We start from the raw sequence: 25,449 nt of genomic DNA on the forward strand, positions 1-25,449 counted from the left end.
ACTTGCAGCATTCACAACTTGTGCAGCAGACATTGCCATAGATAACCAGGTGGGAGTGTATTGTTACTCTCTTAAGTGCATGCCATGTATACAAGAGTGATGAATATCATTCAAAGCCATAGAATAGTAAAATGCTTGTGAAGCTTTTATCAGTATATACTGCACACTACATAAGGCTGACGAAGTGTAAGCCACTAAGATTTGTGTTGTCTCTTGTAGGCTTTGTAATGAGTTCATAAACGTATAATTCATATACTGTACTTACACATTTATCAAACAAGCTAAAGGGCATTGAATGGAAATTAACAGTTAAATTAGCTTAACTGTGGAAAAGGTCTAATAGTGAGAGTTGTAGTTTGTGTTGTTTAAGGTCAGTTGACCTATACATCTGCATCCCTTTGGTCTTGCTAATTTTACAAACAGTATTGATTAATCGTGTGTAATATTTTGTATTTAATATTCTATTTTGTATTCATTATTAAATGTAACACCAATGAGTCTACAAAGTGGTTTATTGGTATGCCACACAGAATTTTATAGAAAAGCTGATCATCTCCACAAAGGCAATCTAACTTCATGCATAATATACTAGCCATCTATGTGTATACAAAGTTCTTTAGCAAGTAATTGAGGAATCCTTATGAAAGTTTCAGCTAGTTCTACACTTATCAGGACTCATCACATTTTCATTCCCACAGAACTTCAGAGTACGTCTTGTGTAAAGAGGTTCTGAGGGTAACCCTCAGGCGACACTCACTCACTTCGCTCTCGCGGCTCTCGATATTGCCACTCGATGTAATCAAAGATGTCCTTTTCACTTTCCACAGGCAGTGGTTCACCTGGCACTCCTGCAGTTAACACACAGCAGGATGTTAATGATACAGACACCATTCTACTGAACACAATCAACTTAGAGTGAAGGTGGGCATTCGTTTATAATATTAAAGCTAAACTGCAGACTAAAAATAAAAGCTACTTTAGGTGGCAAAGATTTCAACTTCAATTCTCAGCAATTCGTAGCATAAATGAGATTAATTAGGACAATAGTTCTTTTCTCCCAAGAGGTGCTGTTAGACACTGGGCACAGCACCAAGGGTGCATGGTTAGTAGACTTGTGGTACCCTGCTCAAGTGGGCATTCTTCATGACTGAACCACAACAGGCTATTTAATGGCGAGGTGAGGTTGGGGGGTGCGGGGGAGCATTATAGCTGAGTCCTGACGTTTCATCTGCCTTTCTCAGCAAGAATCACTAGACAACATTGAGGAAAGGGACCCTGAGTAATCAGCTAAGACAACACGGACTGGATAATAAACCTAGGAACTTCATGATGTGCAAGATTCAGTATGATGTAGGGATTTATCTTCCAATCCATCAAAGGACCACAATTTTTTAATGACACATCTAAAAACACTAATGTGCTGATCTTATCCCATAAAATCATGTTTTTAAAATAAATGTGTAATTTCAGCATGATTTAGGGGAGGCAGCGGTGGAGTGGTAATGTCGCTGGATGAGTAATCCATTGGCCCTGGTTAATGCTCTGGGGACACGAGTTCAAATTCCACCACGACAGCTGGTGGAATTTAAATTCAATTGATAAACCAGGAATTAAAAATTGGTAATAGTGATCATGAATCCATTGTCAGTTGTGGTAAAAACCCATCTAGTTTACTAATGTCCTTTAGGGAAGGAAATCTGCTGTCGTTACCTGGTCTGGCCTACAGGTGACTCTACACCCACAGCAATGTAGTTGACTCTTAAATGCCCTCTGAAATGGCCAAGCAAGCCACTCTGTTGTATCAAAACTGCTACAAAGTCTATAAAAAGGAATGAAACTGGACAGATCACCCGGCATCGTTCAAGGCACCAGAAACAACAACGGCAAACCCAGCCCTGTCGACTCTGCAAAGTCCTCCTTACAAACATCTAGGACTTGTGTCAAAATTAGGAGAGCCGTCACACAGACTAGTCAAGCAACAGGGAGCAACCCCCCCACCCCCTCTGTGTTGAACACCACTTGGAGAAAGCACCGAGGGTGGCAAGGGCACAGAATGTGGTGGGTGGGGGTCTTCTATGTTCATCACCAAGAGTGGCTCAGTGGGACCACTACTGACCAAACTGGCTAAGTCCTAAAGGACATAGCTCCTAGACTGGGTCTACGGCGGGTGGTGTGAGAACCAACAAGAGGGAAAAACATACTTGACCTCATCTCACCAATCTACCTGTCACAGATGCATCTGTCTATGATATTATCGGTAGGAGTGACCACCGCATAGACATTGTGGAGACGAAGTCCCGCCTTCACATTGAGGATACCCTCTATCGTGTTGCGTGGCAGTACCACCATCCTAAATGGGATAACTTTCAAACAGATCTAGCAACTCAAAACTGGGCATCCATTAGGCGCTGAGGACCATCAGCAGCAGCAGAATTCTGTACAACCACCATCTGTATTCTCATGGCCCAGCATATCCCCCACTCTACCATTAGCAACAAGCTGGGAGATCAACCTTGGTTCAATGAAGAGTCCAGGAGGGCATGTCAGGAGCAGCACCAGGCATACATAAAAATGATGTGCCAACCTGGTGAAAATACAACACAGGGTCATTTGCATGCCAAACAGCGAAAGCATGGCAAAGAGAGAGCTAAGCAATCCCACAATCAACGTATGAGATCTAAGCTCTGCAGTCCTGTCACATCCAGAAATGAATGCAAGTGCACAATTAAACAACAAACAAGAGGAGGAGGCTCCACAAATATCCCCATCTTCAATGATGGAGATGTCCAGCATGTCAATGCAAAAGACAAGGCTGAAGCATTTGTAGCAATCTTCAGCCAGAAATAAAACAAAAACAGAAAATGATGGAAAAACTCAGCAGGTCTAACAGCATCTGTGGAGAGAAAAAAATAGAGTTAACGTTTTGAGTCCTTATGACTCTTAATCATAGTCATAAGGAGTCATAGGCATAAAGACCGTTTTTTTTCTCCACAGATGCTGTTAGGCCTGCTGAGTTTTTCCAGCATTTGCTGTTTTTGTTTCAGGTTTCCAGCATCCGCAATATCTTGCTTTTGTTTCGGCCAGAAGTGGCCTCCTCCTGAGGTTCCCAATATCTCAGATGCCAGTCTTCAGCCAATTCGATTCACTCCACATGATATCAAGAAACTGCTGAAGGCACTGTACGCTGCAAAGGCTATGGGCCCTGACAACACTCCCTCCAGCAATAGTACTGCAGACTTGTGCTCCAGAATTAGCTGCACCCTTAGCCAAGCTGTTCCAGTACATCTGCAAATTGGCATCTAACCGACAATGTGGAAAACTGCTCAGGCATGTCCTGTCCACAAAAAGCAAAACAAACCCAACTCAGCTAATTACCGCCCCATCAGTCTACTCTTGATCATCAGAAAAGTGCTGGATATTGTCGTCAACAGTGCATTAAGCATTAATGAGCAATAACCTGCTCACTGACAGTTTGGGTTCCGTCAGGGACACTCAGCTTCTGACCTCAATACAACCTTGATCCAAGCATGGACAAGAGAGCTGAACTTAAGAAGTGAGGTGAGAATGACTGCCCTTAACATCAATGCAGTATTTGTTAAGTGTGGCGTCGAGGAGCCCTAGCAAAACTAGAATCAATAGTGGAAAACTCTCCACTGGTTGGAGTCTTAACTAGCACAAAGGAGGATGGTTGTGATCGTTGGGGGTCCATCATCTCAGTCCTGGACATCACTGCAGGAGTTCCTCAGGGTAGTTACTTAGGCCCAAACAACTTCAGCTGCTTAATCTGTGACCCTTCATAAGGTCAGAAGTGGGGATGTTAGCTGATGATTGCACAATGTTCAGCACCAATAGTGACTTATCAGATACTTAAGCAATCTGTGCCCATATGCAGCAGGACCTAGACAACATTCAGGCTTGGACTGATATGTGACAAGTAATATTCATGCCACGCAAGTGTCAGGCAATAATTATCTCCAACAGAATCCACCATCTCCCCTTGACATTCAATCCCCCACTATATAGCCTGGGGGTTACCTTTGACTAGAAACTCAACTGGACTAGCCATATAAACACTGTGGCAACAAGAGCAGGTCAGAGGCTGGGAATAAATTTAAGTTAAGAGGTAGAAGGATAAGAGGGAAATTGAGGAATTTTCTTCACCCAGAGGGTGGTGGGAGTCTGGAACTCACTGCCTGAAAGAGTGGTTGAGTCAGAAACTCTCGCAACATTTAAGGAGTGTTTAGGTATTCACTTGCATTTCCATAGCCTCCAGGGTTATGGGCCGAGCGCTGGAAAATGGAATTAGTGTAGTCAGGTCTTTGTTGACTGGTGTGGACATGATGGGCCAAATGGCCTCCTTCTTTGCTGTAACGTCTATGAGTCTATAATATTGTGGAGAGTAACTCAGCTCCTGACTCCCCAAAGCCTGTCCACCATCTATGACGCACAAGTCAGGAGTGTGATGGAATACTCTCCACTTGCCTGGATGAGCGCAGCTCCAACAACACTCAAGAAACTCAACACCATCCAAGACAAAGCAGCCCACTTGGTTGGCGCCACATCCACAGACATTCATTCTGTCTGCCAATGAAACAAAGTGGCAGCAGTGTGTACCCTCTACAAGATGCACTGCAGGAACTCACCATAGCTCCTTAGACAGCACCTTCCAAACCCACGGCAGCTATCATTTAGAAGGACAAGAGCAGCAGGCACATGGGAATACCACAAACTGGGAGTTCCTCTCCAAGCCACTCACCATCCTGACTTGGAAATATATCAATGTTTCTTCACTGTCACTGGGTCAAAAACCTGGAACTCCCTTCCCAATAGCACCGTGGGTGTACCTACGCCCATGGACTGCAGTGGTTCAAGAAGGCAGCACAACACCACCTTCTTAAGGGCAATTAGGGATGGGCAATAAATGCTGGCCTAGTCAGCGACGCCCACATCCAATAAATGAATTTAAAAAAAACAAGTTATGATTATGAAACAATACTTAGCTTCTTGCATCATATGCTGGTACAGGATGCAGTAAAATTAAGGAAATTCAGTTTACAAAGTGTAATAAACCAACGCAAATAAAAGTTCCATTCAAAGGGTCTGATATTTTTAATGAGATGCCTGCAAAGTTGGTTTAAATTTCTGAAGCTTTGTACAAGAATATATGATATTTTGTTGAAACATGGCAGAAATTAGTTTAAAACTTTTTTGATGCTTTGACATTATTTAACACCTGCAACACTTTTAAATACCTTCAGGGGAAAAGACCATCTTTCAAACCGTAAGCAAATTACTGGCAAACTACCATTTTAACTACTTGTGCAACAATGCTCAGCAAGTTCATTCTGCAATTCCTAAATGAATTTGTCCCAGGTCTCCATCATATCTTTCCTGCAGAGAAACAAGTACATTATTCTTCGATAGAACCCTGCTACACATTTATATAGAGGAATCATTTCCACTGGGGACTGAGGATATTTCAGAGTTCAAAACTTAATCAGCAAACAGGTTTTATCTGTAAAATCTCTAATTTTTCTGTTCTACTGAAGCCTCCAACTCGTTAGCATATGGCTCCATGAAGTTTATTATGAAAGGTACAACTGATAAATTCTCATGCAACAGCCCAATATTAGCTCCTTCCAAAGGGAAAGGTAATGATCTAGTACATAGACATTAAAAAGCTTTGCATTCCTTCTTGATGCAAGTTCAAGTATGCCATTGCCCATGCTGTTGATTAACAACATGTCTGCGAGGTGTTCAGTCAATTATAAAACTTTTTAATTGTTGCAGGATGAGAAGAATATACTTCTGAAATTAAGAAGAAAACAATTTATCAAAGATAGTTATTCACTGCCAGCCCATAGAAAGTTAAAAGACGCAGTGTTTGAACAACATTCTAGTACATTTTAAATTGAGTCTGGGTAGAAGATGCTGAAATACCCCTTAGTAACTGTCTTCTTTATTTCATTAGGAAAGCACTTTTATTGAATGCAATTATAGATTAGTGAGCAGTTGTGAACCCAATGCTTTCTAAATTGTATCTTATTCTCGGTGTGCCTCAGATTACAGGGCTATGGAATATATGATACGCTAATTATGGATCAACAAACCTTATGTCAAAGTATGTCAGCCCAGCACCATCTGCAGCTCCATACCTCTGTGATTCTGCCTTGAGTGTTTGGCACAAATAGCACATCTGATTTTAAATCTAATTATTCACAGTTTTATTATGAAGTCTTTTAACTCTTTAGCAGCTGCTGGAACATTTCTGCAACCAAATGAAACACGAAGAAAATAATCTGGGGAATTTCCCCAAGAATATTTTGAAATAAGGAATCCCCAAATTCCTCTTTTTCCTGTTTAGCATAAGAAATTATAGGTAATCAATGATAAAAGCAAAGATACGTATATATGTTGAATTTTGAACATTTACTCAAATTAGCCAGCATAACCCAGCAGCCTATTTGTTCTTACAGTACTTACAGACCCTTGCTGGTAGCATTGTTGGGTCTCCCAAGTTATGATGTTGTACATAAGATAAAATCAAAATACTATGGATGCTGGAAATCTGAAACAAAAACAGAAAATGCTGGAAAAGCTCAGCAGGTCTAGCAGCAGCTGTGGAGAGAGAAGCAGAGTTAATGTCTAAAGTCCGTGTGACCCTTCTTCAGATGATATTGTACATCTGCTGTAGATAGGCGAAAACACTTCACATGGCTGTGAAGCCAGTGTAAGCACCAGTCAGGACAAATGGGCATTCACAACTGTTTTATACTTTCCGAGCTTCTCTGGCTCACCAAATTTATGGACAGCTCAAAATCTACCTAGAAGTTTGCTCTTTTTCAATCACAATCTTCTGGGTTATCATCTGATGTCAGACGATTTTAGTTTTGTAATGAATGGGTAGTCAAATAATTTTTTACTGTTATTTCTTTCTGCTAGTTTAAAAGTAAATACCAGAAACAATCTCCAAATTATGCCTGCTTGTTTCTTGTACTCTCTTCTTCTCCACGTAGCGCACTTGATTATTCGAGGGTCACCGAACCATAGCTTATGGCCTGATTTTACTATGAGGCAGGATAAGGAGGCAGACACTAAGTCTATCTCAGCCAGAATGGGGAGCAAACTCTGTGCTGTTGGTGCTATTCTGAACCACACGTTAGCTGTCTAGCCAACTGGACCAGACAGAGATCTATTGTCAAGGCAGTTGCTCAACAAATCCTTGTCTGCGCAACTAATGAGCAAGAAAGCAAGAAAGTTGTCAAAAGGCTCCATATATGATGGCTTTACGATGGCTGAGAATCATGAACTCCAGGCATTTTCTTAATTTGCTGTTCAAAGAGAAGTTTGGTGTTGTACAAAGGATCTGAAAGACTTGCCAGTAGGGCTAAAGACAGACTCCCTATTCCCAATCACAGTCTTCTGTATTATCACCAGAAGTCAGACTATTTTACTTTTGCAATGAATGGATGGTCATATAATTTTATCCCTTTACATGTTTCCGCTAATTTTGAAGTCTATACCTGAAAAATTTTTTAAACTTTACCTGCTTGTTCCTTATTACATTCACAAGTTGCTGGAGTGAAACACTTATTTTTCAAATATGTTAAATAAAATAATTGCTAAATTATAGAGGTGTAATTCTGAAATGCTTAACATAATCCCACGGATTACCTCAGTCCTTCTTTGCCCCATATCCTTGAATACCTTTGATAAACAAAAATCGATCAATCTCAGTGAGTTCCAAACTTCGACCATCCTTTGTGTGAGGAAATGATTCCAAATTTCACTCCTGAAAGGTCCTGAGAGGAGAGTGAGAGAGGAGAACCCTGAGCCAGGTGGTCAGCAGCACCTAGAGGAGAGTGCAAGAGGAGGACCCTTGGACAGGCAGTCTGCAGCACCGAGAGGAGAGTGAGAGAGGAGGGCCTGTTTCTACCTGTCAGAGCCGAAGTGTGAAGTCAAAGGAAAACAGGTTGGTGGGTATCTTTTCCGTGTCTCCTTTGATTGGCCAAGTGGTTTAAATCAGGAGACGTTATTACAGCTGAAGAGTACAGCTAAGAAATTCACTTTTAAAATATTTAACATCCAAATTAATTAATTAAATAGAATAGAGATGGCTGGGCAGGCGATGTGTTGCAGCTGTAGCATATGGGAGCTGGTGGACGCCGGTGCGATCCACAGTGACCACATCTGCAGCAAGTGCTGGCTGCTCGAGGAAATTTGGCTCAGACTTGATGAGCTGGAGTCCGAGCTGCGGACACTGCAACACATCAGGGAGGGGACGAGTTACCTGGACACTGTTTCAGGAGACAGTCACACTCCTTAGATTAATTACATCAAATATGGACCGTGATCAGGGAGAGGAGGATTTGACTGCGAGTGAGGCAGGTATGGGGATCCAAAATTTAGCTTTGGAGGAGCCTCAGCCAGTGCCCTTGTCCAATAGGTATGAGGTTCTTGCTCCTGATGTGGATAAGGGCACAAACTGCAGGGAGGATGAGTGAACTGACCACAGCACAATGGTACAGAGCACCATTCAAGTGGGGGTAGAAAAGAGAAATGTAGTCTCAATAGGGGATAGCATAGTTAGTGGAATAGATATTATTCTCTGCAGCAAAGACAGAGAGTCCCAAAGATTGTGTTGCCTACCTGGTGCCAAGGTTAAGGACATCTCTTCTGGGCTGGAGAGGAACTTGGAGTGGGAGGGGAAGGATCCAGTTGCCGTGGTCCATGTAGGTACCAATGACACGGTAAGATTAGGAAAAAGGTTCTGCTGAGAGATTACGAGAAGCTCGAGGCTAAATTATAAAACAGAACTGCAAAGGTAACAATCTCCGGAATACTACCTGATCCACATGCAAATTGGCGTAGGTAAATAAGATTAGAGAGGTAAATGCATGGCTCAAAGACTAGCGTGGGAGAAATGGGTTCCAAATCATGGGGCACTGGCACCAGTACTGGGGAAGGAGACAGCTGGAACAGACTTCATTTGAACCATGCTAGGCCCAGTGTCCTATGAATTGTATGACTAGGGGCTGTAGATAGGACTTTAAACTAATTAGCGGAAGGGAGAGTTCAACTGAAGGGAAATTGAAAAAATCAAAAAAACAAGAGGGCAGAGGTGCAGGGTAATGAAGAGGCAAACGATAATCAAAGTGTGACAGGAAGGGGCAGCAAATGTAAATGAGAGTGCAGCAGAAATCAGAGCCAGAATGAGCAATAATGGTAAAAAGTCAAAGCTTAAGGCTCTTCATCTGAATGCACGCAGCATTTGTAACAAGATAGATGAGTTGACGGCACAAACAGAAATAAATGAATATGACTTGATAGCTATTACAGAGACGTCGTTCCAAGGTGACCAAGGAAAAAATTCCCCACCCCCTCCCAACAGGCGGGGGAGAAAGTGTCGGAGCGGGTGCGCCTTCAATCAGCGCCCCTGATTGGGGGGCGGTGCCGGCATTTTATGTGGGCAGGCCAATTAAGGCCCGCCCAGCGTGACATCCGCTCAGAAGCGCTATGCGCTCCCTGCACAGGTCGGGGGGGGGATTCCCTCAGCCGGGAGTGCGCTCTTTCGTGCGCATGCTGCCTCAGGGAGATTGTCTCCAATTTAAAATTTTAAATAAATATTAAACCCAATTAATACATGGATTGGGACATGTCCATAACTTTTATTGAAAGATGTGATTAAAATTTAAATACCCTCATGAAACCTCATCCTGCCCGATGAGGTTTCATGCTTTTTCCAAAGCCCTCCAGGGCTTCCAGCCTGCCCATGAACCTTAAGGTTGGATGGGCAGGTCCATTGATGACCTTAATTAGTTTTTCAATGGCCTCAATAAGCCATTGACAGGTCGGTGGGTGCACAGCTGACTCGGCTGCGCCCCCGCCGGCCTGAAAATAGAAATGACGCGGGGTGACGCCGGGTGTTTCACCCAACGTCATCCCGCGTCCTTTTATGTGTTGGCGAGTGGGCCCCACCCCCGCTCGCTGACCGCAAGATCCTGCCCCAAAACTGGGAACTCAATATTCATGGGTATTCGACGTTCTGGAAAAATAGACAAAAAGGAAAGGGAGGTGGGGTAGCTTTGTTAATAAAGGAAGGTGTCAGTGCAGTGGTGAGTAGTGATAAAGGTGCAATAGATCGTGATTTGGAATCAGTTTGGATGGAAATAAGGAATGGCAAGGGGAAGAAGTCATGGGTGGGAGTCGTTTATAGGTCCCCGAAGTGTTGCCTCACAAAGTATAAATCGGGAAATAAAGGAGGCGTGTAAGAAGGGTACTACATTTGTAATGGGTGATTTTAATCTGCATATCGACTAGACAACTCAGATTTGCAGGGGTAATATGGAAGACGAATTTGTAGAATGCATCAGAGATTGTTTCTTAGAGCAATACGTTGCAGAACCTACCCGGGAACAGGTTATTTTAGATCTAGTAATGTGTAATGAGGTGGGATTAATAAGAGATATCGTAGTTAAGGATCGTCTAGGGGGTAGTGATCACAACATGGTAGAATTTCAAATTCAGTTTGAGGGCAAGCAACTTGGGTCTCAAACCAGTGACCTCAACTTAAATAAGGGTAATTACAGAGGTATGAAGAAAGAGTAGTCTAATGCGGGCTGGGAAAACAGACTAAGGGGAAGGTCAGTGGATGAACAGTGGCAACCATTTAAGCAGATATTTCAAAATGCTCAGCATAAATTTATCCCAGTCAAAAAGAAGGGCTGGATGAGAAGGATGAACTGCCCGTGGTTAACAAAGGTGGTCAAGGAGAGTATCCAATCAAAAACAAAGGCATAAGAAGTGGCGAAAACTGGTGGTAGGCCAGAGGATTGGGAATTTTTTTTTTAGGAACCAGCAGTGGATGACTAAAAAGCTAGTAAAGAGGGAGAAAATTGATTATGAAAGTATATTGGCAAGAAATATAAAAACAAAAACAGCAAGAGCTTCTACAGGTATATAAAAAGAAAGAGAGTGGCTAAAATGACCGTGGGACCCTTGGAGGATGTGACTGAAGAATTGATAACAGGGAACAGGGAAATGGCAAATAATTTAAACCAATATTTTGCATTGGTGTTTAAGGTGAAGGACACTATAAACATTCCAAAGATATGAGGTAAGCAAGGAGCTAATGGGAGGAAAGATCTTGTAACAGTCTCTATCACGAGGGGCAAAGTATTTGAAAAACCAATGGGACTAAAGGCAGACAAGTTACCAGGGCCTGACGGCCTGTATCCAAGGATTTTAAAGGAAGTGGCTGCAGAGATAGCGGAGGCATTGGTCAAAATACCCCAGAACTCACTGGATTCCAGGAGGTTCCCAGCGGATTGGAAAACCGCTAATGTGACGCCCCTGTTCAAAAAGGGAGGGAGACAAAAAGCAGGAAACTATAAGCCAGTCAGCCTAACATCTGTCATTGGGAAAATGCTAGAGTCCATTATTAAGAAAGAAATAGCAGGACATTTAGAAAAGCCTAACACAATCAAACAGTCAACATGGTTTTGGGAAAGGGAAATCATGTTTGATAAATTTGCTCGAGTTCTTCGAGGATATAACGAGGAGAGTTGATAAAGGGGAACTGGTAGATGTAGTCTATTTGGATTTCCAGAAGGCATTCGATAAGATGCCACATAAAAGGTTATTGCACAAGATAGGACCTTACGGTATCAGGGGTAATGTGTTAGTATGGACTGAGGATTGGTTAACACACAGAAAACAGACTTATAGGTCTTTTTCAGGTTGGAAAGATGTAACTAGTGGAGTGCCACAAGGATCAGTTCTAGGGCCTCAATTATTTACTATCTATATTAATGACTTGGAGGAGGGGGCAGAGTGTAATGTATCCAAATTTGCTGATGATACAAAAATAGGTGGGGGGGGGTGCATGTTGTGATGAGGACATAAGGAATTTGCAAGGGGATATAGATAGGCTGAGTGAGTGGGCAAAAACTTGGCAGATGAAGTTTAATGTAGGAAAGTGTGAGGTCATGCACTTTGATAGGGAGAATCAAAAGGCAGGCTATTATTTAAAAGGAGAGAGACTCCAAAAAAGTGCAGCACATAGGGGTCTAGGTGCTCTTATGCATGAAACACAAAATGTTAACATGCAGGTGCAGCAAGTAATTAAGAAGGCAAATAGAATTTTGGCCTGTATTGCTAGGGGTTGGAGTTTAAAAATAAGGAAGTCTTGTTACAACTGTACAGGATGTTGGTGAGGCCGCACTGGAATACTGTGTACAGTTTTGGTCCCCGTATTTAAGAAAGGATATACTGGCATTGGAGACAGTTCAAAAGAGATTCACTAGGCTAATTCCTGGAATGAAGGAGTTGACAGTTCAAGAACAGCTAAACAGGTTGGGCCCTTATTCATTAGAGTTTGGTGAGGGGTGATCTTATTGAAACGTACACGATTCTGAGGGGGCTTGACAAGTTAGATGTTGAGAAGATGTTTCCACTAGTGGGGTATCTCAAACTAGGGGACATAGTTACAGAATAAGGGGACACTCATTTAAAACGGAAATACGAAAGAATTTCTTCTCTCAGAGGGCAGCGAATGTCTGGAATTCTCTTCCCCAGTTGTGAAAGCTACATCACTGAAACGATTTAAAGGGGAGGTAGACAGATTTTTGAAATATCGGGGAGTTGAGGGTTATGAGGAGCTGGCATGAAAGATGAGTTGAGGCCTGGGGCAGATAAGCCATGATTTTATTGAATGGCGGGGCAGGCTTGAGGGGCCAAATGGCCTACTTCTGCTCCTATTTCTTATGTTCTTATATCTAGCTCTGATTTTTGGACTATGTGCCCTTTACAAATATTAGGTTTGTAAGATAGTAATGTTTTGGGACTGTGTCTTTAACTTAAGATAAAATGGGAGAATGAGGTGGTCATGTGACCAATTCTGAATTCTGCCTGAGAACAAGCTTGGGTGGCTTTGTTGTTAAACATTAAATGGGGGCCAGACTGTTTTACTGGAAAGAAGGTGCAAGATAGTCAGACCTGCAAGCAATAACCAGGGTGGTTATGCAGGCGGTGGACAGGGCTGGATTTTTGTGGAGTCAGGAAATCTCTTTGGGCCATTAAAAATGGTAGGGGGGGCCTGGATGAGGCCCACCTAAATTTTGGACGAATCTAGTTTTTAATGGTAAGGGGAAGGGGGCAGGATGCGATTCACCTGACAACCCATTTGTCAACATTGGATTGGCCTGATGAGCTGGTTGGAAGAGTGGACATACGCAAAATTATCCAGGAGCCTCCTCACAAAAAAATGAGAATGAGAAGAAACCCATGAAAGAGGAGACTGAGGCTAGAAGATGAACATGATGATGAAACAATTAAAGCAAAGAAATGAAAGAAAGATGATCTCCAAGATCCAGAGTCTGAGAGGGAGGCAGCTATAGAGCTGAGATCAAAGAAGCCCAGATTCTCAGGATTACTAGTCCAGTGACAATACCACCACCCTCTCAAGGGCAATAAATGCTGGATTAGCCAGTGACACCCACATCCTATGAACGGATAAAGAAACAAGGAGTGGGTCATAGCTGCACTGGAGTCTCACATAAAATAGTTCTGAGATATGCTGCTTGAGAGAGGAATCTCAGCACTGTCTACGTGATTGTTTTTGATCCTAGATATCTCCTTCTCAATCTTAGCAGGGCCATTTTAATTCAGTGCTGAGGTCAAACAGACCCCATTTTGGCTGGTCCAAGGGCCTTAACCTGCAGTGTGGGAGTCACAAATTGATGGAGTAGACATAAATACTCTGAAGGGCGGATAGGGTCAGTATAACTGTCATGATCTGAAGTTTTTTTAAATGCCCCACTCTAAAAACTTTAAAATAACAGGCTGTAGCTGTCAGAGGGGCTTATAAAACAGCCTGGACTGCTTTGATTGACAGGTTAGAAAAAAAGCAGCAACTGGTCATACAGTTTCAGTAGAGCTCTTTGTTGGTATTTCCCCAAGGACTATCATTATTTCATTATGAATGCTTGGCTGTGTTTCAAAACCTTTTATCTCAACCGGGGATGGTCTGAGTTCAAAGTTTGATTCACAGCTTAAAGAGGTTATTAAAGGATTAGGTGTCTTTGATGCGGGGTCTGAATGGATGTTTATTTTTATAAGAGATTAACCATTTGATGAGATTTAAAAGCTTTGAATAGTTTTTTTGAATGTGAGTTTTTTTCATTATCAAGTGTGTAGGAGTGAGAGCAAAATATTATGGATGCTGGAAATTTTCACTCCACTAGTTTTTATCAACGAGAACAGAGATCCATACAAATCCATATATTGAATTCATGTCTTGAGAAAAGAATGCACTTTCGAGAAGCGTCACCCTCATTGCCTGTATGGCTTTCCCATCTCATTTTATCTCTGAATTTGATAAATAAAACACAGCATAACCACTAAACTCATGGAAGCAATACCAAGAGAAAACTACTATGTACACACATACATAATGGCCAGGATTTTTCCCATGGCGGGCAGCTGGACGGGAGCGGGAGCAGGCACAGAGCTGATCGCCGCCCGCAATAGGCTCTGCGTCACCATTTAAGGCCTGCCCAGTATAATACATGGCCAGTAGCGCTCAGTGCCACCTGTGCGGGCGGGGGTGAGGAGGGAGAGTCGGGGCCAGAGCTCGTTTGCGAATGCACGCTGAAGCATGGAGCTGCCTCAGGAAGATTGAATGGATATTAAAATAATTAAAGAATATGATTTTAAAATTTATTTAAACACGCCCGACATCACTGCGTGTCATTTTACGCATCAGCGTGTCAGGCCCACCCACGCATGCCAACCGGAAGATTCTGCCCAATAATTATACATTGCTACCATCAGTCTTATTTTATATACTGCTGCAATAGCGGCTGTCTTGTTCTAAAATGGGATAGGGGCTATCCCCAGGAGTTGTTTAATACCAAGCTCTAAAGTAGTGGAAAGAATCTATCGGTGATGGTTTCCTAATAGCCGGGAATCACAAGCTCCGGGCATTTCCTCAATTTTCTCTTCAAAGAGAAATTTGGTGTTACAGAAAAGATCTGAAAACCTCATTAGAAGGTTGAAGACCGACTTGATAATCTGTTTTCAACGCAGCATTTGAAGGTTCAGCTCTGATTTGACACTGGAAAAATGGTCGGCTGGGAGCCAAATTTATCTCTCCACATGTATGAAGATACATTTTTGAAACACCAGCATGGCCTTGACTGGTTGCAATTAGATTACAACTTGCAATAATGCACCAACATTGACTCTCGAAGTGCTGGCCCACCACACAGCCGTTAATTTCTTACCACCCAGTGCAAAATTTTCAAATTACATTAGTTTATCAAAGTCATGCAGCCATAAACTTTCAAAATTACAAACCTATTTTTACCTCATAATTAAAAACATAATATACGATGGCAAGACAAGTTTATCGAGTTCACTCCAAGATTTACTTGAATACAGAAATGTTGACAATTCAGTATTTTATTAATCACTTGAACCCAACTTCTGTGGTATAACAGAAAAGTTACATTGAGTCTACAGCACACAAACAGGCCATTTGGCCCAATTGGTAATGCCGGTGTTTATGATACACATGAGCCTCTTCCCCTCCCTTTTTATTTTGACCCTATCAGTATATCCTTCTATTCCTTTCTCCTAAATTCAGCATTGGATTTATTAGCGACTATCTCATATTTGTGACATTCCCACATCCCATCTAAAAGACCAAGTTCACACTTCAGCCTCCTCTCTTCTAGGGAAAAGGGACAGACACTAATTGACTAAGGGACAGAAAGCAGAGTACAGGGGTGAACAGTTATTTTTCAGACTCAGGAAAGGCATTCCCCAGGGATCAATGTTCAGGTCACTGCACTTTTTTTGATACAGATCAAGGACCTGGACTTGGGTATGCAGGACACAATTTCAAAGTTCGCAGATGACAGCAAACTTGGAAATGTAGCAAACAATGAGGAGGATATTAACAGACTTCAGGAGGACATTTACAGACTACTAAAATGGACAGGAATGCATCAGGATCAATTTAATGCAGAGAAGCTGATTCATTTGGTAGGAAAAATGAGGAGAGGTGATATAAATTAAATGGTTCAATTTTAAAGGTTATGCAGGAAAAGAGAAGTCTTGGGATGTATGTACACAAATTTTTGAAAGTAGTGGATAAGTTGAGACGGCTGTTCTGTTGAAGGGTCATGAGGACTTGAAACGTCAACTCTTTTCTTCTCCGCCGATGCTGCCAGACCTGCTGAGTTTTTCCAGGTAATTTTGTTTTTGTTTTGGATTTCCAGCATCCACAGTTTTTTGTTTTTATTTAAGTTGAGACGGCTGTTAGTGCCACTATATCATGTGCAGACTTGTGCTTTAGTGTCAGCCATGGCTCAATAGGTAGCACTCTCATCTCTTAAAAAGTTGTGGGTTCAAGATCCACTCCAAGATTTGAGTAAGAACATCAAGGCTGACACAGGGAGTGCTGCATTGTCAGTGGTGCTGTCTATCCTCTCAGGTGGATGTAAAGGATCTCAAGGCACTATGCTGAAGAAGAGCCGGGGAGTAAACCTTGATGTCCTATCCTAGTCAATCAACATAACAAAGATGGATTATCTGATCATTATCTCATTGCTGTATGTGGGAGCTTCCTGTGTGCGTATTTGCTGCTGCATTTCCTACAGCAGTGACTACACTTCAAAACTTAATAGGCTGTTAAGCACTTTAGGATGTCATGTGGTTGTGAAAGGTGCTATATAAATTCAAGTCTTTCTTTGTTCTAGTAGCTCACAAACTTTATTTGCTACACAGCATGCAATTACGCATATGCACTCAAAACTCATCTTAGCTTGCCTTGTATTTTCTCCCAGTCTAAAGAACTCTCTCCAAAGCCTTCACATCCTTCCAAAACTGTGATACCCAAAATTGGACACAATAGTCCAGTTGGGGCCGAACTAATGTTTTATAAAGGTTTAGCATAACTTCCTGGTTTTGCACTTTGTGCCTCTATTTATGAAGCCCAGGACCCCATGTGCTTTATTAACTGCTTTGTTAACCTGTCCTGCCGCCTTCAAAATTAGTGTGCAAACACTCCAAAGTTAACCCTTCTCCAATAAAAAGGTTTTACCCTTGATTGTACTTTGTCCTTATACTCTTTCCTAGTCCCAACAGCTGTTTATGGGCACTGCACTTCAATCTCAGTGTTAGCCATTTGCTTCACTTTCCATTGCTTCTGACATGGGGAAAGAACAGGGAAAATGGGACTAGGTTATATAGTTCTAGGTGAAGAGCTTGAATTGCATAATACTGGCCCTGCTGTAACTTTGATATCTCTGTGTCAATGCATTTACTTGAAGAAAATTTTTTGAAGACTTCCCAGTTTTTGAATGAGGCCTTACTTTAAACGAATTGAATTATCATTGGTACCATTTCACCATAATAAAGAACATCTTGACTGTGAATGAGTAGCTGAAATGTTAACTCTGTTTCTCTCTCCACAGATGCTGCCAGATCTTCTGTGTATTTCCAGCATTTTCTATTTTTATTTATTTTCATTGACTGAGGATAGTCCTTTCTTAATCCCAAGAGGTGAAACATTTTGGTATAGGCAGGGCTATGTGGTTTTACTATAATTGGTACTTCATTAACCTCACAGAAACAGGTTTCGTGAAGAAATCTTTGATTGAATTTTAATTTCTAAACCTCCAAGCCCTTTGACAGGAGAAGAAAAATAAATTGAGATCTGCTAACTTTTTTTTTGCAATTGCTCCAGAAGTCCAGTACATGCATCTGGATTTATATCAAGGTACAGCATTGCCAACACTGGTAATTTTGTTAACTATTTATTTAGTTTGTCTAATTATTTTAACTCTATCTTTCCTTTCTACATATACTGCAGTGGTTCAGGAAGGTGGCTCACCACCACTTTCTCAAGGGCAATTAGGAATGGGTAACAAATGCTGGCCTTGCCAGCATGGCTCCCAAACCATGAACGATTTAAAAAAGAAATTCACTAAGATAATACAGCAAAATAATTAAACAGCTAATGCAACTGGTAGTTTTCTCCTAACTCAGAGTGGTTTTGGGTATTGCATGAGGATCACTGATAAAATGTTAGCCAAAATTACCATATCGGAATCTAGCCACTAGCTTTGCACATTCTTCAAATTAATCATGGTCATTTAATGTATAAAAATAGCACTTGTGAAATATCTTAAAATTGAATTCTTTTGCCTCTTCTAACCAATAATGTACAATAAAAGTACAAGCTGATTTGATTTAACCCTAAGCACAAAGCAGATACCATGACTCACTCCTATGAAGGGCTAAAATTAGTTCAGGTTGTAAATACCCCACCAGGGTGACAATAATGTCAAATTTATACATTTAATAAAGTCCTTCCGATAAAGTCTTTTTGAAACATGACCATCTGCTACTCAAAATTTTATGGAATTAATTAAAAATGAGATATACACTTTGCATTTGAACTACCTTTTTTTAAGAAAAAGGAACCTTCATCAATTTAGTCAGTTTAGTAAAGGGGCATTCAAAACCTGTGATAACACCAAGGTTTCCAATACCATTCAGCTCTTACCTGTGCTTCCCAATGGGCGAATTGTGTACTCATTCAAAGTGAAGCCTTTTTCTAGTGCTTGGGTCCTCATGTTCTTGTTAAAAAGATCACTGCCAGTGAAATAAAGCACGCCACAGAAATACTGATCTTTTGGAATAAGCCTGCAAAGGGGAAGTGCATGGTGAGCAATCAGAAACGAAAGTAATAGGCACATCATAAGACAATAAGCTACACGACAGTAGAGATGTTTGAATCCCAAGCCCATCTAAACTGGGTAACATGCTATAGCTGCATACAGGCATACTTTGTCTAATTTCTGAAATACTGGCGACTGGAAACAGTTTTTAAGAATAGAAACCAGAAACAACCAGAACTTCCTTCAGAGGCACAGCTGTATCCTCTTTAGCATTGTTTCTGAACTGCTGATCCATAGTTCTTGATTTCAGTGATATATCAAGAGTATTGTAACATCTGAGGGCAATCTACACAAAGCTAGGCTGGGTGCTCCACAAAAGATTAGGCCGTGGCTGCTCAAGTCGAAATGGTTATATCTAATACTAAATCTAAATGAAGAGAAGTGTCTTGGTCTTGAGGTGGAATAAGTTCCACCCCCATGGTTGAGTGCGTGACAGCGGTTTCAACTAAGCAGCACTCATACTCGGCAAAACAGTGCTATTACTGCTAAATATGCACATGACAGACACATGAGCTTTGCAAAATTACATACAATTGAATATTAATCATCCTGTGACTATTTTATTCATGGTCTCCTTAGAAACTTCTGCCAGAAACTGTGGCAATTAGTTTTAACTTCTTGCAGTCTAAATAGTCATTTTAACAACTCTAGGCTGGTCAAGTAAGTATTGGTGTTGTGGATTAGATCCAAGGAATGGGTATGACATTATTTAAAAACAAAATGGAGGGAAAAAAGCAACTAGGGGACGTTTTATATTCGTAGTTACTGGATCAAGTGCCAAAATCATTCTAAAACTGAATCAATCAATCAGTCCCATTATTCATATTGACAATTCAATATAATCTTCAATAAAATAGCATAATGTCTCTTAACTATTGGCTATGCTTATAATCATACTGGTCACGCTTTCGTAAGCTTCATTTAAACAAAACTTAATTTCTTAAACAAAAAACAAAAAATTGAATGCATTTCAAGCTGGTTTTAATTGACTTCAAATTGAAAATTGCTAGTTGCACCGGGGTTGAGGAAAGTGGTCAGCCTCCACAATGGAGATTCCAATCTGGTGTGAATTTAAACAATGAAGAATAGTGAGCATGGGAGGTCCACTGTGCTTAGGCTAAACAAAGACAAAACATAAACCACAATGATGAACACTAAGCTGACCTAAGTGGATAACCTATACTGGGAAATCAAGCATGAGAATGCACAGTTAGGTAACACCTACGTCTAAAAGCAAAACATATCTTACAATTACATTAGCATGGTAAAGTTGATGGTATATCTGGTAGTCAGGCTTGTTGGAAGTACATTAGATTGTACCCACAGATTGAATCATTTGAATCAGAAGCAGCCAACAAAACATGTTTGAATAAACATCAGCTATTCTCAATATCTGAACACTAAAAATGTCCTGCTATATCTTTCAAACCATCTTGTCCATTTCTGCCATCCTCCTGATCATCTTTTATTCTTACCTCATGCAAGATGTACCACTCAATTCCTCTGTTAGATTATTATTTTGTTGAAAAGATTGTTTGCACTAGTTCAAAGTCTTGGCTGTTGCATGTGGGCAGCATAATATGGCCTTGAAATTTAGTCACAAAGCTCTCACTTTTCAGGCACTAAACATCCTCCTAAGTTGCCAATATGATGGTCAGGAAGCGATATTGGGGCTGCTTATTGTGGCCCCAACATTCGGTACATCTTTTAGACTCATTATTTCCATTTATTTTGGAACTGGAATAATGTCAGGAGTAGTCAAAAGAGTCATATGGACTCGAAATGTTAATTCTGTTTCTCTCTCCACAGATGCTGTCAAACCTGCTGAGTTTTTCCAGCATTTTCTATTTTTATTTCAAACTGACCTGTCCTGTTTCAGGAGAAGCATTACAAAAGAACTGGGAGTAAATCAATAAGATAAAAGAAGTTTATGAAAATAATCAAATGAAGATAAAGATTAAATGAACAATATTGTTGCTTAGGAATTTGGACACATGGAAATAATGAATCTAAAAGATGTACCGAATGTTGGGGCCACAATAAGCAGCCCCAATATCGCTTCCTGACCATCATATTGGCAACTTAGGAGGATGTTTAGTGCCTGAAAAGTGAGAGCTTTGTGACTAAATTTCAAGGCCATATTATGCTGCCCACATGCAACAGCCAAGACTTTGAACTAGTGCAAACAATTGAAGAAACACCCAAACTGTGGAGATCTCTCCTCTATCTTTGGTGAGCTTCTACCTCCTGAAATTGCAGAATAGTTTAATTTGTAAGTTCAATCCTTGGAGGATTAGATGAAACTAACTACTGTTAAGCTGTATGAATTATTCCCTGTCAACAACAGAAATAACACTGAGACAATTCAAAACCATAAAGTAAAATTTGTGAGTTTGAGACTTTTGAAAAACCATACACACTGACAAACTGTTATCCCAACCTCAACTTTGCATGAACCAATGCCGTAAAATTAGCAAGGAGGTGAAGACCATTGAAGCAAGTTCGACAAAACTTAGGGAGAGATCCACCAAGGATTATTTTTTCTTATTATTCATTCACTGGATGTGGACATCGCTGGCTAGGCCAGCATTTATTTCCCATCCCTAACAGCCCTTGAGAAGGTGGTGGTGAGCTGCATTCTTGAACCATGTGATGTAGGTACAACCACAGTGCTGTTAGGGAGCAATTTCCAGGGTTTTGACCCAGCAACAGTGAAGGAACGGCAATACATTTCCAAGTCAGGATGGTGAGTGGCTTGGAGAGGAACCCCCAGATGGTGGTATTCCCATGTGTCTGCTGTCCTTGTCCTTCTAGATGGTAGTGGTCGTGGGTTTGGGGAGTGCTATCTAAGGAGGCTTGGTGAGTTCCTGCAATGCATCTTGTAAGTGGCACACACCACTGCCACTGTGCGTCAGTGGTGGAGGGAGTGAATATTTGTGGATAGGGTGCCAATCAAGTGCAAAGCTTTGCCCTGGATGATGGTTAATCTTACAGAGGAAGATTTACTGAGTAGACGGACTTGAGTAATAAAAAAAAAACTAGCTTGGAGATATTAATCAAAGCACTGAATTACCAAATATTCTTTTATAAAATGATAGAACACACTCCAGCACTGAACAGATAATTATGTTCATGTTTCCTGAAAGTTAAATTGAGAAAAGGCAGGCAAATTAGAAACTTAAAGAGAATGCTTCCAAATAAGCTCCACTGAGCGAAGGAAGGAAAAAGTGAAGTTTTTTTTTGGCAGGAATGTAGCTGATGAGCCAAGACATGGTGAAGGATGTTACCAACACTTAATAAAATTAGAGGGGCCAAGCCAAAACAAAGACTGCTGATTAGGTAATGCTAAGTTTGGGTTTTAAAGCCCAAGGAAGGTAAGGAGTTCAGAGTTACAAGACACTGAGGGAAAATAAAATTAAGAATAGAGACTGTGCAATGACAAATGATCGCAAAGATAGCTGGATGGAGAAGAGGGAACAGTGTGTAAGTCAGAATGTTTGGAAAGTTTGTAGAGTAATGACCAAAGTATCAATAGAAAAAGAAAAAAATTACCATGGTGGAGTCAGCAAGGCTGGTGATGAGGGAGGGGTTGGCAAACAGACAGCAGCTTTTCCTTGTATGTTATTCGATGGCTACTTGAAGGGTCTCCAAAAATTGAACAACATAAACATCGTTGAGGGACTTCGATTTTATAAAGCTAAGAAGTGTATTCAGCATGGTGGGAATGCCAGGAATCTTTTTTCAGATGTTGCTGGCAAGGTGGATATTTATTACTCATCCCTGGAGGCCCTTGAGAAACTGGTGATGAGCCACCTTTTTGATTCACTCCAAAACATGTAGATTGCATTTCTCAACGTTTCTCGGGCTTCCAGGACTTTAACCCCACAACCCTTGCAGAGGCAACTTTGGAGGTAATTGATAACCCTTCAATCTTAGATCTCCCTGTCCTGTGGCACTCTACAACTTAAATTCCAGTAAATTCTCTGTTTGGAGTAACTTATCTTATATTTATGAAATAACAAAATAATCTAATAAACACAAAATCCCTTGTGTATTATTGCTTAAAACTTAAGTGTTGTGACCAGCGGCCCTGGCATCCTCACCAACACACCTGACATAAACTGAAACGTAGCTGGGAATAACATGCTATTTTTTCAAATTTTACTTTTCCTCTTTGAGGCCACACACACAAAGCATCTCCAGTTAGGAGGGCCAGGCCACAATTACAAGACCACCATCAATCTGTTGTTTGAATGGCTACTTGAAGACACAAAGTAAGCAGAATCAGATGCCAAATTAGGAACAACTGAGCAATGTGTTCCAGCTATATTTTCCATGTATTAATTACAAGTCAACCCTGACAATCACTAATTAGTAATTATTAATTGCATGGAGACAAAGCCATAGTCAATTATTCTGGCATTAAGTGAACGACCTTGAGCATTGTTTGCTTAGTCCCCAAACTCTAGCTTTATGTAAGTTCAGTTCCAAGCTGGTTTAATGCAGTTTTATGCATTTCCTTTTTAGCATCCTCTCTGCATCCCCCCACCTCTCTTTTTCTCCTGAAAGCAGTACTAATGCTGGATTACAATTCAATGGACCCCAGCAACCATCTTGCACCACAACTAAATAACCATTGTTCCCGTAATCTTGATAATTAGTACTGGCAGGACTAATTTAGCCAGGTGGGAGGACATCAAGACTCAGCCAGATCCTGTCTTTTTCCTTCAGCAGGAATAGGCAGCTCTCAGGAATACTGAGACCAATTGTACTGCCTGAACATAGATTAGGAAATTAAAGCTGGATCTTCTTGAATTGGAAAACTCTGAATCACAATATGACTGCATTCATCCATTTCTTGGGGCCTATGTCAAGAATCTACGTTAGGTAGAATTTGGGTGTTTAGATTGGAATTATAATATTAATTTCATGGAAACCATTACTTGAAGGGAGTGCAGATTACAAAAAAAACAAAGGCTGTGGGATTGTATGCCTATCTCTGGATTGCACTCCCTTTGAGCTTAGCTTTCTCTTAAAGTGCAGCATTTTAATGCTTTTTGTCCAAAATAACTTTTCAGATGAGCCTTTAAATCCAGTTCAGGCTGATTTCTTGCAAAATAGACTGTTGGTAGTCTCAGCCTAGTAACTAAAGCCAGATAAAACTGTTCAGAATTAAAGATAAATTAATGCTTAAGTCAATTTCTTATACTCACATTCATCAGCAACATTAGCTGCTAAAGAGGGCAAGGAAAGAAAACAAAGGAAAATAGGAACAAACAACACAATCTAGGAGTTTGGTAAACAACAAACAGGACTGTAAAAGATGTGAAAACCAATGGCTTAGTGCACTGGATAGACAGATGGCTGGTACAATTTAACATTGAGAAGTGTGAGGTGCTACATTCTGGGAGGAAAAGCAAGGAATTAGAGTACTCACTCAGCAAAAATATGCAGATGGGTGCAACTACTTAGGGGTTCAAATATGTAATTCCCTGACAGACTAAATGCCATAAACAGCATAAATAGCATTTTTAGTTTAACAAACAAGTGACATAGAATAAAGAAGTGACACTTGTATGAGGAATGGTTAAAGTACCGTATGTAATTTTCAATAACCTCAGTTGGAAGAGAGATGAAAGCCATCAAGAGTACAACGTCAATTCACCAGGATGATGCCAAGAATGGGATTATATAGTTATGGGAAGAGATTTGAGACAGTGGAACTATATCCAATGGAGTTGTAAAGGATAAGAGAAGATTTAATAGTATCTTAAAAATTATTCAGGATTTTGATAGGGTGTCTAAGGACAGGCTAACTCCCATGATTCTGGATCTAATGACAAAAGGTCACCAAATGAAATGTCACAAATAGACTGAAGAGAGAGGCAAAGAGAAATTTTCTCATTTGGAGGGTTGCTGGAGCATGGGATGTTTGCTACAAGGTGTGCTCGAACATATTATATCTTTTAAGGGAATATCGAATAAATACTTGAAGCAGCGAAAAATATACGGCTATGGACAGAGCACATAAGCAATGGGATTTGTTTTGGATTGCTCTAACAATAGAATCATAAAACCATAGAAAGTTACAGTGCAGAAAGAGGCCATTCAGCCCATCGTGTCTACACTGGCCAAAAAAGAGAAAAAAGAAGCTAGCCGCTCATTTTAATCCTACTTTCCAGCACCTGGTCCATAGCCTTGCAGGTTGCAACACTTCAGATGCAGATCCAGGTACCGTTTAAATGAATTGAGCATTTCAACCTCAACCATCAACTTAGGCAGTGAATTCCAGATACCCACCACCCCCTGGATGAAAACGTTTTTCCTCATGTCCACTCTAAACCTTCTACCAATCACCTTAAATCTATGCTCCCAGGTAACTGACCCCTCAGCTACGGGAAACAAGTCTTTCCTGTCTACCCTATCTAGACTCCTCATAATTTTGTACACCTCAATTAGGTCACCCTTTAGCCTTATCTGTTCTAAGGAAAACAACACTAGCCTATCCAATTTCTCCTCATAGCTGCAATTTTCAAGCCCTAGCAACATTCATGTAAATCTCCTCTGTACCCTCTCCAGAGCAATCATGTCTTTCCTGTAATGTGGTGACCAGAACTGAACACAAAATTTCAGCTGTGGTATAACCAGTGTTTCATACAGTTGTTCCATCGTTACATCCCTGCTTTTGTATTCAATACCT

At 40.9% G+C, this 25,449-nt stretch overlaps 1 protein-coding gene across 4 annotated transcripts in view; it reads right to left on the reverse strand.

The window, feature by feature from the left end:
- Positions 1 to 494: 494 nt before the first annotated feature.
- The window catches only part of polb (polymerase (DNA directed), beta), a 105,751-nt gene continuing 80,796 nt past the window's right edge, over positions 495 to 25,449 (reverse strand). For 3 of the 4 annotated variants that reach the window (XM_041210255.1, XM_041210258.1, XM_041210257.1), the window contains exons 13-14: positions 18,575 to 18,714; positions 495 to 848 (exon numbers count right to left, since the gene is read on the reverse strand). In XM_041210255.1, the coding sequence (XP_041066189.1) occupies positions 754 to 848; positions 18,575 to 18,714 (235 nt within the window). In that variant the 3' untranslated portion in view covers positions 495 to 753. Of the gene's footprint in view, positions 849 to 5,085; positions 5,809 to 18,574; positions 18,715 to 25,449 lie in introns of those variants that run through there. The other variant, XM_041210256.1, reaches the window with a different exon arrangement.

The sequence above is a fragment of the Carcharodon carcharias genome, chromosome 17, assembly GCF_017639515.1.
Source record: "Carcharodon carcharias isolate sCarCar2 chromosome 17, sCarCar2.pri, whole genome shotgun sequence".
Taxonomy (NCBI): domain Eukaryota; kingdom Metazoa; phylum Chordata; class Chondrichthyes; order Lamniformes; family Lamnidae; genus Carcharodon; species Carcharodon carcharias.